A 19481-nucleotide genomic window follows, 5' to 3' on the forward strand; every position below is an offset into this window, starting at 1 on the left:
TACAATTTTCATAGTCATGAAAATATAGAAAAAGCTTTAAATGAGAAGGTGTGTCCAAACTTTTGGTCTGTACTGTATGTAAAAAAAATGCCATACAAATACCAATGATCAAGTCCAAAATACAAATGTTATTTGCTATTACTAAGCTACTTTGGCTTTATGCATCTTCCATAGAGAATTATTGCAGGACCTTTTAATGTAATGTCTTGGTCTTTTCCAATCTTTTTTTCTGTGATATTTTGTCATTTTGAGCATAATTGTAGTATTTGTTACCAGAACTCTTGAGATGTATTTGCATTACAAAGTTAATATATACACTGTGTGCAGAAGTATTAGGCAAGTTGTATTTTGATCACATGATACTTTTTATACATGTCCTACTCCAAGCTATTCATTCTTGAGAGCCAACTGCCAATTAAGTAAACCAGGTGATGTGCATCTCTGTAATGAGGAGGGGTGTCGTCTAATGACATCAATGCCCTATATAAGGTGTGCTTAATTATTAGGCAACTTCCTTTCCTTTGGCAAAATGGGTCAGAAGAGAGATTTGACGGGTTCTGAAAAGTCCAAAATTGTGTGATGTCTTGCAGAGGGATGCAGCAGTCTTGAAACTGCCGAACTTTTGAAGCGTAATCACCGAACAATCAAGCGTTTCATGGCAAATAGCCAACAGGGTTGCAAGAAGCATGTTGGGCAAAAAAGGAGCAAAATAACTGCCCATGAATTGAGGAAAATCAAACGTGAAGCTGCCATGATGCCATTTGCCACCAGTATTGCCATATTTCAGAGCTGCAACGTTACTGGAGTAACAAAAAGCACAAGGTGTGTGATACTCAAGGACATGGCCAATGTAAGGAATGCTGAAAAACGACCACCTTTGAATAAGAAACATAAGGTAAAACGTCAAGACTGGGCCAATAAATATTTTTAAGACTGACTTTTCAAAGGTTTTATGGACGGATGAAATGAGAGTGACTCTTGATGGGCCAGATGGATGGGCCAGAGGCTGGATCAGTAAAGGGCAGAGAGCTCCACTCCGACTCAGACGCCAGCAAGGTGGAGGTGGGGTACTGGTATGGGCTGGTATCATCAAAGATGAACTTGTGGGACCTTTTTGGGTTAAGTATGGAGTGATGCTCAACTTCTAGACCTACTGCCAGTTTATGGAAGACAACTCCTTCAAGCAGTGGTACAGGAAGAAGTCGGTATCATTCAAGAATAACATGATTTTCATGCAGGACAATGCTCCATCACATGCCTCCAACTACTCCACAGCGTGGCTGGCCAGTAAACTTCTCAAAAAAAAATAAAAATAGTGACATGGCCCCCTTGTTCACCTGATCTGAACCCCATAGAGAACCTGTGGTCCCTCATAAAATGTGAGATCTACAGGGAGGGAAAACAGTGCACCTCTCGAAACAGTGTCTGTGAGGCTGTGGTGGCTGCTGCACGCAATGTTGATAGTAAACAGATCAAGCAACTGACATAATCTATGGATGGAAGGCTGTTGAGTGTCATCATAAAGAAAGGTGGCTATATTGGTCACTAATTTTTGGGGTTTTGTTCTTGCATGTCAGAAATGTTTATTTCTAAATTTTGTGCAGTTTTATTGGCTTACATGGTGAAAATAAACAAGTGAGATGGGAATATATTTGTTTTTTATTAAGTTGCCTAATAATTCTGCAACTTCGAAAAATATTAAGCTTTGATATTTATGAGTCTTTTGGGTTGATTGAGAACATAGTTGTTGATCAATAATAAAAATAATCCTCTAAAATACAACTTGCCTAATAATTCTGCACACAGTGTAAACCTGCTTCCTTTTGAGTGCCAGAGAATTGGCTATATCATGTGTAACCTTACAGAATTAAATGTCTATTTTTCAGTGATTCTTTGACTTGTGAACTTCAGATTGATTACTGACTATCAAGCCGAGTCCTTGTTTGATAATTCATCTTTTGATACCAATGTGAGACCCACACTTTAACTTTTCTTTCACCTTGCTAGCTACCTCTGCTTCATCTGTCTATATTTCCCCTTCAGTCTGCTATAGCTGTAAGCAAGACATGCTATGTGCCAGGGTTTCCAATTGTCCAGAAATTCCAGGACATTCTCTGCAAATAGGCCACATTTGTCTACTGTGCCCTCAATAAAATGTTAGGCCTTGATTCTACATGACTAAAGTTTTTCTCGCAAGTCTGGAGAAGCTGGGGCTAGTGCGAGGTTCTTGATTCACTAAGAGGTGCACAACTCTTAACACCTTCACCCCAAGCCTGTTTTCACTTTCCCGACCTGGCCAATTTTTTCTATTCTGACCAATGTCACTTTATGAAGTTATAACTCTCAAATGCTTCAACATATCCCAGTGATTCTGAGGTATTTTTTTCATGAAACATTGTACTTCATGTTAGTTGTACATTTTGATTAATATGATTTGCATATGAAAACACTGAAAATTTGATAAAAATGTGAACATTTAGCAATTTTCAAACTTTAACCCCTTTACCCCCAAGGGTGGTTTGCACGTTAATGACAGGGCCAATTTTTACAATTCTGACCACTGTCTCTTTATGAGGATATAACTCTGGAATGCTTCAACGTATCCTGATGATTCTGACATTGTTTTCTCGTGACCTATTGTACTTCATGATGGTGGTATTTTTTTTATATTACCTGGCGTTTACTTGTGAAAAAAACAGAAATGTGGCAAAAATTTAGAAAATTTTGCAATTTTCCAACTTTGAATTTTTATGCCCTTAAATCACAGAGATACTGTATGTCACACAAAATACTTAATAAGTAACATTTCCCACGCGTCTACTTTACATCAGCACAATTTTGGAACCAAAATTTTTTTTGTTAGGAAGTTGTAAGGGTTAAAAAATGACCCGCAATTTCTCATTTTTACAACACCATTTTTTTTAGGGACCACATCACATTTTAAGTCACTTTGAGGGGTCTGTATGATAGAAAATACCCAAGTAACATAGTAACATAGTAATATAGTTATTAAGGTTGAAGGAAGACTTTAAGTCCATCTAGTTCAACCTATAGCCTAACCTAACATGCCCTAACATGTTGATCCAGAGGAAGGCAAAAAAAAACCCATGTAGCAAAGAGTAAGCTCCACATTGGGGAAAAAAATTCCTTCTCGACTCCACATATGGCAATCAGACTAGTTACCTGGATCAACACCCTATCAAGGAATCTAGTATATAAAACCTGCAACATTATACTTCTCAAGAAATGCATCCAGTCCCCTCTTAAATTTAAGTAATGAATCACTCATTACAACATCATACAGCAGAGAGTTCCATAGACTCACTGCTCTTACAGTAAAGAATCCGCGTCCGTTATTATGCTTAAACCTTCATTCCTCCAGATGTAGAGGATGCCCCCTTGTCCCTTTCTCAGGTCTATGATTAAAAAGATCATCAGAAAGGTCTTTGTACTGTCTCCTCATATATTTATATATTAAAATAAGATCCCCCTTAGCCTTCGTTTTTCCAAACTAAATAGCCCCAAGTGTAATTGCGGCGCCCCCACGCGTAAGGGCAATGGGGTACTCGGTACCGGGTCCCTCGCGGTTCTGGGGATGTCACGGTGGCCCGACCAGGCCCGTGACCCTTTGAGGGGCGCCCAATTAAAGGTGAAGTTTGTACGGTGTTCGTGACGCCACCTGTGGTATTCGGTCAGGGTGACCGACGCTGCTAGGGGTCCGCTGGGGTGATGGAGTGGCAGCTAGATGGTATACCTTCCCACAGGTGAAGTATGTCCCAGGGCTTCCCAGATGTGTAGGCGGTAATGGTGGACAATGTGAGGCGCATGGAATAACGAGGACACAAGGTTGCATTCTCTTTACCTTTTACTGGAAGCTTCAGCATCCACAGTCCAGGGTGCAGACCGCAGGGTAGGCAGAGTCCGGCCGGTCTGAAGGCAAATCCAGAGTCCCCTTATCCAGGTGGAAATCAGTAGCCTTCCTACTAGCGCCTGTGTGTTGTAGTACTTCCCTGCTGAGCACCATGGGATAGTCCTCACAACTTTCGTGGATGTTTCTGATGTCTTTCTCTCTGTCCCCCAGATGGTATGGATAGGACAAACCCATATGACTGGGATGGCCTGAGGCATGTTTATAGGGACCCTAGAGACGCCCCGACCCCCACAATTTGCCACCGTGTCTTCTTAGGTATTAAGGTCAGGCAGCCAACTTGGCATTGACTGTCCTGCCGGTCTCTGGAGTAATGCATAGAGTCAATTACTCCCTCGGTGTTCCGGCCACCGGCTACGTGCCTCAGAAGGAGGCTGCCTGTCTCGGGGCAGAACTCCTCCCGGTGTTATCTCCTTGTGCTGTGACTTTGTTTCTCACTCTCTACAATACACTTCTCTTCGTGTTCTTTCTTAGGATGCTGCCGCACGTGGGGCAGGCGCAGCTCCGTGTCTTTCTGTCTTGTGCTAGGCCTCTGTCAGGATCCCACTCGTGTAACATATTATCCCTTTAAAACATTAGATTTTTAATAAGATATATTTTAAAAAATACCACTTCCCAGTGAAATCAAAAACAAAGAAATTTTTATAAACAAATCTACTGGGTGCACCTGCCCTAAGCCAATGACCCTACGCTCCCCTACTGACCCTTCCTATCAGTGGAGGTTGGCACCCTGATAGATAATTTGGCGCCCCCACTCTGCGACGGCTGATGCCTACTGGCCCTATTAAGGACCTAACCGGCTATAGGAGGGAAAACATGAAGCAATCAGCAGAAATGAAGAAAGCGTACGGTAAACTAAACTAAGGTGCACACAAAAAAATTGTCAACCTTCCTTATTGAAGCCCAAATTAGGGCGATGACACTACCATAAACATATACTTAGAACATGTAACACATTACACTCAAAAATTTTTTTTATATATGTGTCAGTTCTATTGCACAGCTTCAAAAGAATACACAGCTATATGCATAGAAGGTAGGAAATCAAATGAAAAGGAAAGACATATATGACAAATGACCTGGTTTGGTCCAAATTAAAGCCTGTGCATAACAGCACTCCCCTGTCGGCATTGGGTAGCAGTTAAGGTAGATAGATAAGACAGTGTATCAACCCTGTTGTATACTTCAAAGCAGCTGCCACTCCCCATGTGCAGAATGATAACCTGACCTGGTCTGTCCTGGAATTGGGGCACCTGCATCATTTGACCTCCGGTTCATCATATCCGTTTTCTGCCCCCTGAGGAACCGTATGACGGGGAAACGCGTCGGGGCGTTCTACAGACAGCTAAGTGTTTTTGTTTGGGGGACAACATTTCCCTTTACTGGCTGCCTCTCAAATCATTCATTGTGGTCCACTGCATTGTGTATGAACATAGACACTTACCACTGGTTATCATTCTGCACATGGGGAGTGGCAGTTGCTTTGAAGTATACAACAGGGTTGATACACTGTCTTATCTATCTACCTTAACTGCTACCCAATGCCGACAGGGGAGTGCTGTTATGCACAGGCTTTAATTTGGACCGAACCAGGTGATTTGTCATATATGTCTTTCCTTTTCATTTGATTTCCTACCTTCTATGCATATAGCTGTGTATTCTTTTGAAGCTGTGCAATAGAACTGACACATATATAAAAAAAATTTTTGAGTGTAATGTGTTACATGCTCTAAGTATATGTTTATGGTAGTGTCATCGCCCTAATTTGGGCTTCAATAAGGAAGGTTGACAATTTTTTTGTGTGCACCTTAGTTTAGTTTACCGTACGCTTTCTTCATTTCTGCTGATTGCTTCATGTTTTCCCTCCTATAGCCGGTTAGGTCCTTAATAGGGCCAGTAGGCATCAGCCGTCGCGGAGTGGGGGCGCCAAATTATCTATCAGGGTGCCAACCTCCACTGATAGGAAGGGTCAGTAGGGGAGCGTAGGGTCATTGGCTTAGGGCAGGTGCACCCAGTAGATTTGTTTATAAAAATTTCTTTGTTTTTGATTTCACTGGGAAGTGGTATTTTTTAAAATATATCTTATTAAAAATCTAATGTTTTAAAGGGATAATATGTTACACGAGTTTTGATTTTTCCTTTTTTTGAGAATCCAGTTTTGAATGTGTCTGTCAGGATCCCACCCCTGACAGGGACCCCTGTCTGCGGCTCAGATGTTCCTCCTTTCCCCCTGTCTGCCTGACAGGTGTTGCCTGGGCCAAGCCCAGCCAGCGTCCCTCTAACTTTCTATCCAAACCACCAGTTTACCCTTCTGTGAGGAGTGCCCTACTAGATAGGAGCATGGCTCCCCCTGGTGGATTGGAGTGTGAAGTGTGATGTGATGCTATGATACCTGGAAAGATGGACTCCTTTATTACCTTCAGACGTAATATCACTCCCCCTGGTGGAAGAATGTCATTACTGCAGCAACCAGGACTCTGGGGCGCTGCATAATAACCTATCTTGGTATTGCAGACCCCCCAGTCCTCTAATAACCTTGGTCACTCTTCTCTGCACCCGCTCTAGTTCAGCTATGTCTTTCTTACACACTGGAGACCAGAACTATACACAGTATTCTAAGTGTGATCGAACTAGTGACTTGTTTAGAGGTAAAATGATGTTTTCCCCATGAACATCTATGCCTCTTTTAATGCATCCCATTATTTTATTTGCTTTTGTAGCAGCTGCCTGACACTGGCCACTAAATGTGAGTTTGTCATAGACCCAGGTCTTTTTCATTGACGGTTTTGCTCAGAGTTTTAGAATTAAGCACATAGTTATACATCTTATTACTTCTACCCAAGTGCATGACCTTACATTTATCCCCATTACAGCTCATTTGCCAGTTATCAGCCAAAGCTTCTAGTTTGCATAAATCATCCTGTAATATAAAATTGTCCTTCTCTGTATTGATTACCCTTCAGAGTTTAGTGTCATCTGCAAATATTGAAATTCTACTCTGTATGCCCGCTACAAGATCATTAATAAACATGTTAAAAAGAAGAGGTCCCAATACTGACCCCTGTGGTACCCCACTGCTAACCGCGACCCAGTCCAAGTGCGCTCCATTAATAACCACCCTTTGTTTCCTATCCCTGAGCCAGCTCTTAACCCACTTACACATATTTTTCCCATCCCCATTATTCTAATTTTATGTATCAACCTTTTGTGTGGCACCGTATCAAAAGATTTTGAAAAGTCCATATACACTACGTCCACTGGTTCCCCTTGGTCCAGTCCGGAACTTACCTCTTCATAGAAATTGACAATATTCTAAAAACTGCACCCCTCAAGGTGCTCAAAACCACATTCAAGAAGTTTATTAACCCTTCAGGTGCTTCACAGGAATTTTTGGAATGTTAAAAAAAATAAACATTTAACTTTTTTCACAAAAAATTTAATTCTGGTCCCATTTGTTTTATTTTACCAAGGGTAAGAGGAGAAATTGGACCCCAAAAGTTGTTGTACAATTTGTTCTGAGTACACTGATACCCCATATGTGGGGTAAAACCACTGTTTGGGCACATGGCAGAGCTCAGAAGGGAAGGAGCGCCGTTTGACTTTTCAATGCAAAATTGACTGGAATTGAGATAGGATGCCATGTCGGGTTTGGAGAGCCCCTGATGTGCTAAACATTGAAACCCCCCACAAGTGACACCATTTTGGAAAATAGACCCTCTAAGGAACTTATCTAGATGTGTGGTGAGCAGTTTAACCCACCAAGTGCTTCACAAAAGTTTATAAGGCAGAGCCATAAAAATAAAAAATCATATTTTTTCACAAAAATGATCTTTTTACCCCCAATTTTTTATTTTCCCAAGGGTAACAGAAGAAATTGGACCCTAAAAGTTATTGTAAAATTTGTCCTGAGTACGTTGATACCCCATATGTGGAGGTAAACCACTGTTTTGGCGCAAGGCAGAGCTTGGAAGGGAAGGAGCGCCGTTTGACTTTTCATTGCAAAATTGACTGGAATTGAGATAACATATCTAGATGTGTTGTGAGAACTTTGAACTTCCAAGTGCTTCCCTACAGTTTATAATGCAGAGCCGTAAAAATAAAAATTCTTTTTTTTTCACAAAAATTCTTTTTTAGCCCCCAGTTTTGTATTTTCCCGAAGGTAACAGGAGAAATTGGACCCCAAATGTTGTTGTACAATTTGTTCTGAGTAGGCTGATAACCCATATGTGGGGGGAACCACCGTTTGGGCGCATGGCAGAGCTCGGAAGGGAACGAGCGCCGTTTGACTTTTCAATGCAAAATTGACTGGAATTGAGATAGGATGCCATGTCGGGTTTGGAGAGCCCCTGATGTGCTAAACATTGAAACCCCCCACAAGTGACACCATTTTGGAAAATAGACCCTCTAAGGAACTTATCTAGATGTGTGGTGAGCAGTTTAACCCACCAAGTGCTTCACAAAAGTTTATAAGGCAGAGCCATAAAAATAAAAAATCATATTTTTTCACAAAAATGATCTTTTTACCCCCAATTTTTTATTTTCCCAAGGGTAACAGAAGAAATTGGACCCTAAAAGTTATTGTAAAATTTGTCCTGAGTACGTTGATACCCCATATGTGGAGGTAAACCACTGTTTTGGCGCATGGCAGAGCTTGGAAGGGAAGGAGCGCCGTTTGACTTTTCATTGCAAAATTGACTGGAATTGAGATAACATATCTAGATGTGTTGTGAGAACTTTGAACTTCCAAGTGCTTCCCTACAGTTTATAATGCAGAGCCGTAAAAATAAAAATTCTTTTTTTTTCACAAAAATTCTTTTTTAGCCCCCAGTTTTGTATTTTCCCGAAGGTAACAGGAGAAATTGGACCCCAAATGTTGTTGTACAATTTGTTCTGAGTAGGCTGATACCCCATATGTGGGGGGAACCACCGTTTGGGCGCATGGCAGAGCTCGGAAGGGAACGAGCGCTGTTTGGAATGCAGACTTAGATGTATTGGTCTGCAGGAATCATGTTGCATTTGCAGAGCCCCTGATGTACCTAAACAGTAGAAACCCCCCACAAGTGACCCCATATTGGAAACTAGACCCCCAAGGAACTTATCTAGATGTGTTCTGAGAACTTTGAAACCCAAAGTGTTTCACTACAGTTTATAACACAGAGCCGTGAAAATAAAAAATCTTTTTTTTTTCCACAGAAATTATTTTTATGCTACCGGTTTTGTATTTTCCCAAGGGTAACAGGAGAAATTGGACCCAAAAAGTGTTAGGGCTGGCGGAATGCACCAAGTAAATATGGAGATAGTATAGGTGCGTTCGCAGCCCGGGGTCCACCGTGCAGGAGTGGAACCTGCTGCTAGTAAATGGCGGCACTATATGGCGGTACTACGCCAGAATAGACACGGGTTACGTCACCCGGTCTGTATAGGAGTGAAATCTGTTGGCTCACAGAATCGCCGGGATTAAAGGTAACGCTGTGCTCTGTTAACCTCACAGAGGATCAGGGCTCACTAATGGAGCAGGTAGCATACAGTGGTCATACAGTCAGCAACATCAATCACACAAACAACTCCTCTCCGGAGGTGCCGGAACTCTAGTGGCTATACGCCAGCCCTAAATTCACACACACAAACTGCTCTCCGGAGGTTCCAGAATTCTAGTGGCTATTCAGCCGACCCTTAGCACATGCTGACACAGACCACAAAGTAGCTAATTCTCATACATAGAAGAACATAAGTTGATACTAGCCTTTTATAGAGAAATCTCTCCAGGACCTTCCTAGTGGTCAAATAGCAACTGCTTCAGGACCTGAGCATGTGACCCCCGACCTCCAATGAGAGGTCGTCCCTTGGGCATCCTCAGTAGAGGAAAAGCAGGACTTAGTCCCAGGAGCATCTGCTCGCCGCTGAACAGTGCTGATTACAATGGCTGAGCTTGGAAGATCAGCAGTAGCCAAGTGCACATTATCTGACTGAGTCAGATGCTGGGACAAATGTCTCCGCTGAGCAGGCTCCATGTGGCTGAAGAAGAATGGGAGACCGCAGCAGAGGTGACCCGAGATTCCTCCTGTGCAACGGCGGGAACACGACACCTATCAAAATGTTGTTGTCCAATTTGTCATCCACCCTTCATCACCCCCTTAGTTAGGGAAAAATAATAACATTTTAAAAAATGTATTTATTTCCATTTTCACATTAGGGTTAGAATTGTGTTGGGGTTAAAGTAAGGGTTAGGGTTTGGGCTAGAGTTAGCGTTAGGGTTAGGGTTGGAGCTAAAGTTAGGGTTAGGGTTGGGGCTAAAGTTAGCGTTAGGGTTTGGGCTAAAGTTAGGGTTAGGGCTACAGTCAGGGTTGGGGTTAGGGTTAGGGTTGGAGCTAAAGTTAGGGTTAGGGTTGGGGCTAAAGTTAGGGTTGGGGATAAAGTTAGTGTTAGGGTTGGGGCTAAAGTTAGGGTTTAGATTACATTTGCGGTTGAGATTAGGGTTAGGTGTGTGGTTAGGGTTATGGTTGGGATTAGGGTTAGGGGTGTAATTGAGTTTGGGTTTAAGTTAGAATTGGGGGGTTTCCACTGTTTAGGCACATCAGGGGCTCTCCAAACGCTACATGGCATCCGATCTCAATTCCAGCCAATTCTGCTCTGAAAAAGTAAAACAGTGCTTCTTCCCTTCCGAGCTCTCCCGTGCACCCAAACAGGGGTTTACCCCAACATATAAGGTGTCAGCGTACTCAGGACAAATTGGACAACTACTTTTGTGGTTCAATTTCTCTTGTAACCCTTGGGAAAATTACAATTCGGGGGGCTAAAAAACATTTTTGTGGAAAAACAATATTTTTTTATTTTCACGGCTCTGCGTTATAAACTGAAGTGAAACACTTTGGGTTTCAAAGTTCTCACAACACCTCTAGATAAGTTCCTTGGGGGGTCTAGTTTTCAATATGGGGTCAAATGTGGGGGGTTTCTACTGTTTAGGTACATTAGGGGCTCTGCAAATTCAATGAGACGCCTGCAGACTATTCCATCTAAGTCTCCATTCCAAATGGCGCTCCTTCCCTTCCGAGCTTTGCCATGTGCCCAAACAGTGGTTCCCCCCAACATATTGGGTATCAGCATACTCAGAACAAATTGGACAACAATTCTTGTGGTCCAATTTCTCTGATACCCTTGGGAAAATACAAAACTAGGGGCTAAAAATAATTTTTGTGGAAAAAAAAGAATTTTTATTTTCACGGCTCTGCGTTATAAACTGTAGTGAAACACTTGGGGGTTCAAAGCTCTCACAACACATCTAGGTAAGTTCCTTATGGAGTCTAGTTTCCAAAATTGTGTCACTTGTGGGGGGTTTCAATGTTTAGGCACATCAGGGGCTCTCCAAACGCAACATGGCGTCCCATCTCAATTCCAGTCAATTTTGCATTGAAAAGTCCAACGACACTCCTTCCTTTCCGAGCTCTGCCATGCACCCAAACAGTGGTTTACCCCCACATATGGGGTATCAGCGTACTCAGGACAAATTTCACAACAACTTTTGGGGTCCAATTTCTTCTCACCCTTGGGAAAATAAAAAATTGTGGGCGAAAATATAATTTTTGTGAAAAAATATGATTTTTTATTTTTACGGCTCTGCATTATAAACTTCTGTGAAGCTCTTGGTGGGTGAAAGTGCTCACTACACATCTAGATAAGTTCCTTAGTGGGTCTACTTTCCAAAATGGTGTCACTTGTGGGGGATTTCAATGTGTAGGCACATCAGGGGCTCTCCAAACGCAACATGGTGTCCCATCTCAATTCCAGTCAATTTTGCATTGAAAAGTCAAATAGCGCTCCTTCCCTAAACTGTGGTTTACCCCCACATATGGGGCATCGGCGTACTCAGGACAAATTGTACAACAATTTTTGGGGTCCATTTTCTCCTGTTACCCTTGGTAAAATAAAACAAATTGGAGCTGAAATACATTTTTTGTGAAAAAAAGTTAAATGTTCATTTTTATTTAAACATTCCAAAAATTCCTGTGAAACATCTGAAGGGTTAACAAACTTCTTGAGTGTGGTTTTGAGCACCTTGAGGGGTGCAGCTTTTAGAATGGTGTCACACTTGGTTACTTTCTGTAACGTGGTCTACCGTGCTGGAGTACCTCTTTCAGTACCACCCCATGTTTCAGGAGGTCCAATCTGCTTTGGCTGGAGTCTGAATGAAGGACGCTGGCTGGAATTGCTTGGTTACATTGGCGCATAAAAAAGATCACTGCTTCTCCACGTATTTCCAGTGTGACAACACTTTACTCACAGGACACATAATATATCACACAGATATAGAGGGCGGGCCAATTGAAAAGCGGCAGGCCAGACATACATTACAATAGCCGCAGGTGGCCGGAGCCTGCCAATATTTACTGTGGGAATTACAAAGGTGGGGGAGGTCAGAAGGGGGATATCTTGTCCCCTCTGCCCAGGGGAGCAGCCTGTGTGCTGATGCATTAGGGACATGCATCTCACATGGAACCTATTATACATGCATATAACTGCACAACATATTCTGGGTGCTGGGGGGTTCCATAACACTTTATATCATATAGACCCCTCAAAATGACTTCAAATGAGATGTGGTCCCTAAAAAAAATGGTGTTGTAAAAATGAGAAATTGCTGGTCAACTTTTAACCCACATAACAAAAAATAAGTTTGGTTCCAAGATTGTGCTGATGTAAAGTAGACATTAGGGAAATGTTACTTATTAAGTATTTTGTGTGCCATATCTCTGTGATTTAAGGGCATAAAAATTCTAATTTGGAAAATTGCAACATTTTCAAGATTTTTGCCAAATTTCAATTTTTTTCACAAATATACGCAAGTCTTATCGAATAAATTTTACCGCTATCATGAAGTACAATATGTCATGAGAAAACAAGGTCAGAATCATCAGGATCCATTGAACTGATCCAGAGTTATAACCTCATAAAGGGACAGTGGTCAGAATTGTAAAAATTGGCCCAGTCATTAACGTGCAAACCACCCTTGGGGCTTAAGGCGTTAAACCAGATAGTTATGCCGCACAAAATAGTTAATAAATAATATGTAACACGTGTTCACTTCACATCAGCATAACTTTTAAAACGTAACTTTTTTTTGTTAGGAATTTAGAAGGGTTAAAATTTGATCAGCAATTTCTCATTTTTCCAACAAAATCTACAAAACTAATTTTTTTTGGGACCATAGCCCATTTGAAGGGGCCTATGTGACAGAATATTTCCAAAAGTGACACCATTTTAGAAACTACACCACCACAAGTGCTCAAAACCATATTCAAGAAGTTTATTAACCCTTTAGATACAGGAAAGATATATATCTTGGTACCGTGTTAGCCAGTAGATAGAAAAATATTTAGAATTGAGAGTCCTCAGTGGTTGATACCTTTTAATGCCTGATGAAGAGACGTATGTAGTCTCAAAAGCTTGCAATTTGTTACCATCTTTTCAGTTAGCCATTAAAAGGTATCAACCACTGAGGACTCTCAATTCTAAATATTTTTATTAACCCTTTAGGGGATTCACAGGAATGATAGAAAAGTGAAAGGAAAAAATAAAAATTTAACTTTTTCCACAAGAACATTGTTTGACCATAAAATTTGTTGTGCAGTTTCTCCTGAGTATGCAGATATACATTTTTCTCATATGTGGTGAAAAACTATTGTTTGGGTGCACGGCAGGGTTTAGAAGGGAAGAAGCACCCTTCAACTTTTGCAGCGCAAAATTGACTGGAAGAGATAGCGGACACCATGTCACACGCAGAGCCCCTGATGTGTCTAACTAGTGTAAGCCCCCACAAGTGACCCCCATAATGGAAACTATACCCCTTCAGCAACTTGTCTAGTGGTGTAGTAAGCATCTTGAACCTACAGGTGGTTCACAGAATTTTATAACGTTGAGCCTTGGAAATAAAAAAAACACATTATTCCCACAAAACTGTGGCTTTAGCCCTACATTTTTCATTTTTATAAGGGTAACAGTAAAATTGGACCATACAATTTGTTGTGCTATTTCTCCTGAGTACACCGATAAAGCATATGCGATGCTGCTATAGAAAGAAAATTATATGTACATATACAGTTATTGCCGAAAGTGTTGGCACCCTTGAAATTGTTCCACAAATTGAAGCATTTCTCACAGAAAATTATTGCAATTACATGTTTTGTTATAAACATGTTAATCGCCTTTGTGTGTATTGCAACAACACAAAAAAAGGCATATTGGACATAATTTCACACGAACCCCCCAAAATTGTTGGCACCTTTCCAAAATGGTGGGCAAACAACTTTGTTTAAAGTATGTGATGCTCATTCAAACTCATTTGTGGCAAGTAACAGGTGTGGACAATAGGATAATTAGATCTGAAAGCACATAAAAAGGGGAGAAGTTGACTCAATCTTTCCATTGTATGTCTGTGCCACACTAAGGGTACCGTCTCACAGTGGCACTTTTGTCGCTACGACGGTACGATCCGTGACGTTCCAGCGATATCCATACGATATCGCTGTGTCTGACACGCAGCAGCGATCAGGGACCCTGCTGAGAATCGTACGTCGTAGCAGATCGTTTGGAACTTTCTTTCGTCGCTGGATCTCCCGCTGTCATCGTTGGATCGGTGTGTGTGACACCGATCCAACGATGCGTTCACTTGTAACCAGGGTAAACATCGGGTTACTAAGCGCAGGGCTGCGCTTAGTAACCCGATGTTTACCCTGGTTACCATCGTAAAAGTAAAAAAAAAAAAACAGTACATACTTACATTCCGGTGTCCGTCAGGGTCCCTCGCAGTCTGCTTCCTGCTCTGACTGCCGGCCGGCCGGAAAGTAAGCAGAGCACAGCGGTGACGTCACCGCTGTGATCTGCTTTCACTTTACGGCGGCACTCAGTCAGAGCAGGAAGCAGACTGCGAGGGACCCTGACGGACACCAGAATGTAAGTATGTACTGTTTGTTTTTTTTTACTTTTACGATGGTAACCAGGGTAAACATCGGGTTACTAAGCGCGGCCCTGCGCTTAGTAACCCGATGTTTACCCTGGTTACCCGGGGACCTCGGCATCGTTGGTCGCTGGAGAGCGGTCTGTGTGACAGCTCCCCAGCGACCACACAACGACTTACCAACGATCACGGCCAGGTCGTATCGCTGGTCGTGATCGTTGGTAAATCGTTTTGTGAGATGGTACCCTAAGGATGGAGAACAGAAAGAGAGAAGGAAGGAAAAGTTACAAGTCCATTGCCAGATATCTTGATGTTCCTTTGTCCACGTGTCCATGGTGCACAACATAACTGAAAGGTTTAAAACCCATGGCACTGTAGCCAATCTCCCTGGACATGGATGGCAGAAATAAATTAATAAAGGTTGCAACACAGGATGGGCAAGCAGCCCCAATCAAGTTCCAAAGGTATTCAAGCTATCTTGCAGGCTCAGGGTGCACCAGTGTAAGCACAAACTATCTGTCAACATTTGAATAAAATGAAATGCTATGGCAGGAGAGCAAGGAGGATTCCACTGCTGACACAGAGGCATGAAAAAGCTAGACTGCAGTTTGCCAAAATGTATGTGAGTAAGTAGAAAATATTTCTGGGAAAGTGTCTTCTGGATGAAAAAGACCAAGATACAGCTTTTTAATAAAGCACATGATTCTACTGTTTACAGAAAGCGGAATGAGGACTGCAAAGAAAAGAACACAGTACCTACAGTCAAATATGGGGGAGGTTAAAAGATGTTTTTGAGTTGTTTTGCAGGATCTGTCAAAATTGGGAAAATCCACCCTTGAAATAGGAGAAACCTGGAGCAGTTTGCAAAAAAAGAGGGGTCCAAAATTCCATTTGATAGGTGTAAGAAGCTTGTTGATGATCATAGGAAGCAATTGATTGCAGTTATTTATTCCAAATGGTGTGGAAATGCTTCATTTTCTGGAACAATTTCATATACTGTATACTGTATGTATATATATACAGTGCCTAAAAGTAGTATTCAACCCCCTGCAGATTTAGCAGGTTTAATAAGATGCAAATAAGTTAGAGCCTTCAAACTTCAAACAAGAGCAGGATTTATTAACAGATGCATAAATCTTACAAACCAAAAAGTTTTGTTGCTCAGTGAAATTTTTATAAATTTTAAACATAAAAGTGTGGGTCAATTATTATTCAACCCCTAGGTTTAATATTTTGTGGAATAACCTTTGTTTGCAATTACAGCTAATAATCGTCTTTTATAAGACCTGATCAGGCCGGCACAGGTCTCTGGAGTTATCTTGGCCCACTCCTCCATGCAGATCTTCTCCAAGTTATCTAGGTTCTTTGGGTGTCTCATGTGGACTTTAATCTTGAGCTCCTTCCACAAGTTTTCAATTGGGTTAAGGTCAGGAGACTGACTAGGCCACTGCAACACCTTAATTTTTTGCCTCTTGAACCAGGCCTTGGTTTTCTTGGCTGTGTGCTTTGGGTCGTTGTCTTGTTGGAAGATGAAATGACGACCCATCTTAAGATCCTTGATGGAGGAGCGGAGGTTCTTGGCCAAAATCTCCAGGTAGGCCGTGCTATCCATCTTCCCATGGATGCGGACCAGATGGCCAGGCCCCTTGGCTGAGAAACAGCCCCACAGCATGATGCTGCCACCACCATGCTTGACTGTAGGGATGGTATTCTTGGGGTCGTATGCAGTGCCATCCAGTCTCCAAACGTCACGTGTGTGGTTGGCACCAAAGATCTCGATCTTGGTCTCATCAGACCAGAGAACCTTGAACCAGTCAGTCTCAGAGTCCTCCAAGTGATCATGAGCAAACTGTAGACGAGCCTTGACATGACGCTTTGAAAGTAAAGGTACCTTACGGGCTCGTCTGGAACGGAGACCATTGAGGTGGAGTACGTTACTTATGGTATTGACTGAAACCAATGTCCCCACTGCCATGAGATCTTCCCGGAGCTCCTTCCTTGTTTTCCTTGGGTTAGCCTTGACTCTTCGGACAAGCCTGGCCTCGGCACGGGAGGAAACTTTCAAAGGCTGTCCAGGCCGTGGAAGGCTAACAGTAGTTCCATAAGCCTTCCACTTCCGGATGATGCTCCCAACAGTGGAGACAGGTAGGCCCAACTCCTTGGAAAGGGTTTTGTACCCCTTGCCAGCCTTGTGACCCTCCACGATCTTGTCTCTGATGGCCTTGGAATGCTCCTTTGTCTTTCCCATGTTGACCATGTTTGAGTGCTGTTCACAAGTTTGGGGAGGGTCTTAAATAGTCAGAAAAGGCTGGAAAAAGAGATAATTAATCCAAACATGTTAAGCTCATTGTTCTTTGTGCCTGAACTACTTCTTAATACTTTAGGGGAACCAAACAGAATTCTGGTGGGTTGAGGGGTTGAATAATAAATGACCCTCTGAAAAAACTTTTCCCAATTTAAAAAAAAACAAAAACAAAGAAATAACATTCTTTTTTGCTGTGCTGCAGTGCATTTCACACTTCCAGGCTGATCTACAGTCCAAATATCACAATGAAGTTAATTCCAAATGTGTAAACCTGCTAAATCTGCAGGGGGTTGAATACTACTTGTAGGCACTGCATATATATATATATATATATATATATATATATATATATATATATATATATATATATATATACAGTATATACTGTATATACACACACTGTATATATAGATAGATAGATAGATAGACAGAAAAATATGCACAGTATATAAAATCTTATTTCTTTAGCAACATCAAATTATTTTGGGGGGTAAAGGATATATTGGTGAAGTATGATAGGTTTATTTTTGCCCTTAGAATAAGCTACTGAAGCAGAAGCTACAGAGCCTTGATCTCTGTTCTGAATAAAGACCAAATGACCTACAATACTGTGCAATGAGTCTAAAATGTCTGTGCTTAAGCATCTGATCTCAGGATGTTTCTGTCCTCATGCTTGCATGTTTTGGCTAGCAACCAGCATTGTGCAATAAATCATTTGTTTAGCGAAGAAATGAAGATCTTGTTTTCTTATTTCCGCTTAGGTTCAGATGAAGAAAGGGGAACTTCTACTTGGCATAAACAAATGCATACAGGGAAAACTAATGGCAGTCTAGGACAATCTTGTTATGATCTGCCTTTTGTCACAAAATACCTAAGAAGGCTTTCAGGGTCTCGATACATTCCATTCTTGCCAACATTTCAGATGGATAGAAAATAACTGCCCTCCTCCAACACGCTGTGTTTTTTAAGCAGCATCAACAGGCCACATGTTGAAGATTGAGTTTTCTCAGAAACCAGAAGAATATCATGAATGCTGAATCTACAATAAAGCATGATTTGCCCTGATTATTAAAAAAAAATCTAAGATTGCATTTATTTTCTATTACTCTTTTTTCTAGTTATCACAATTTGATTGAGCAACAAAATCAAATTAAATCTTAATTAAATTGTGGTCATTAAAATACAGTGTTAATGTATAAGCAAGAAATTATTTTACATTTCGTTCCATGTATGGAGCAATCTGCTCATCCATAACAAAAGAAATTGGCTTGTACCAATACAGATAGAGATACAGATCTTAGTGACATGGTGACTAGTGATGAGTGAATATATTCATCACTATTCGTTACTCGCATGAATAAAGTGGTATTCGGGCTATTCGTTACTCAGTAAGTAATTTGGTATTCGCCTCGATATATGTGAGTGATCCACCCAGGATGTTTCACGCTTTATTTACAGCCAATGAACATGCTGGGCTGGTTTGCCAATCACATTAATGCGTTCGCCATCTTTGGTGTGGCATTACTGCGATTGGCTGGCCTTCCAACATTATAGGGACGATTTAAAGGCTACTAGCGCCATCTTGCACACATTACAGCCAGAAATGGTGTAAGGAGAGCGTAGTTTGAGCATAAAGTGAAAAAAATGTAGGGAGAGCGATAGGAGTTTATACTGAGCATTTATTCAATCCAAAAAGCTCTTTTAAGAGCTAAAGACTGTCAATATTACTTTTTTATTTTCTAGGTGGGGATTTAGTGGTGAGAGATTTAATAGCAGGGAAGGAGGTAGGGAGGCTGGGTGAAAGGCAGGCCCCTGGGTGTTCTGATCATTGCAATTACATGTTGCAGCTCTCTGCTATTTTCCACTTAAAATACCTAATATTTGTCTAGCAGTTGTGCGACTGGGCAAATTTGGGTACAGATACTGTACATGATAATTTAGCAGGGGCAATAATCTTCATTACTCCGCATTTCAAGAAAGCTGCTTGAAAAAAAATCTTAATTTTCTATTGTTCTTAAAAATAGTGTATCTTTATCTACCAGTTATGCGACTGGCGCAATACATGTGGAGATAATTGTACATGACAATTTAGCAGGGGCAATAATCTTCATTACTCCACATTGGCAGTGTTATAGCAAGCTGATTGAAGAAAAATCTTAGTTTTCTATTGTTCTAAAAAATAGCGTATCTTTATTAGTGATGGGCAAGCACTAAAATGCTTGGGTGCTCGTTGCTCGGGTTGAGCAAATTGGATGCTCAGGTGCTTGAACCGAGAACAAGCTCAATGTAAGTCTATG

At 41.4% G+C, this 19481-nt stretch overlaps 1 protein-coding gene across 2 annotated transcripts in view; it reads left to right on the forward strand.

Moving 5' to 3' along the window:
* LOC143776256 (solute carrier family 23 member 1-like) overlaps window positions 1-18326 on the forward strand; it is a 221423-nt gene extending 203097 nt beyond the window's left edge. The window contains exons 5-6 of one of the 2 annotated variants that reach the window (XR_013215796.1): window positions 1887-1969; window positions 17946-18326. Coding sequence is in view for 1 of the 2 variants with exons in the window: in XM_077265448.1 (XP_077121563.1) it covers window positions 17946-18121 (176 nt within the window). In the remaining variant the exon portion in view is untranslated. The remainder of the gene's footprint in view (window positions 1-1886; window positions 1970-17945) is intronic. The other variant, XM_077265448.1, reaches the window with a different exon arrangement.
* The last annotated feature ends 1155 nt before the right edge of the window (window positions 18327-19481 follow it).

This window comes from Ranitomeya variabilis, chromosome 5 (genome assembly GCF_051348905.1).
Source record: "Ranitomeya variabilis isolate aRanVar5 chromosome 5, aRanVar5.hap1, whole genome shotgun sequence".
NCBI lineage: Eukaryota > Metazoa > Chordata > Amphibia > Anura > Dendrobatidae > Ranitomeya > Ranitomeya variabilis.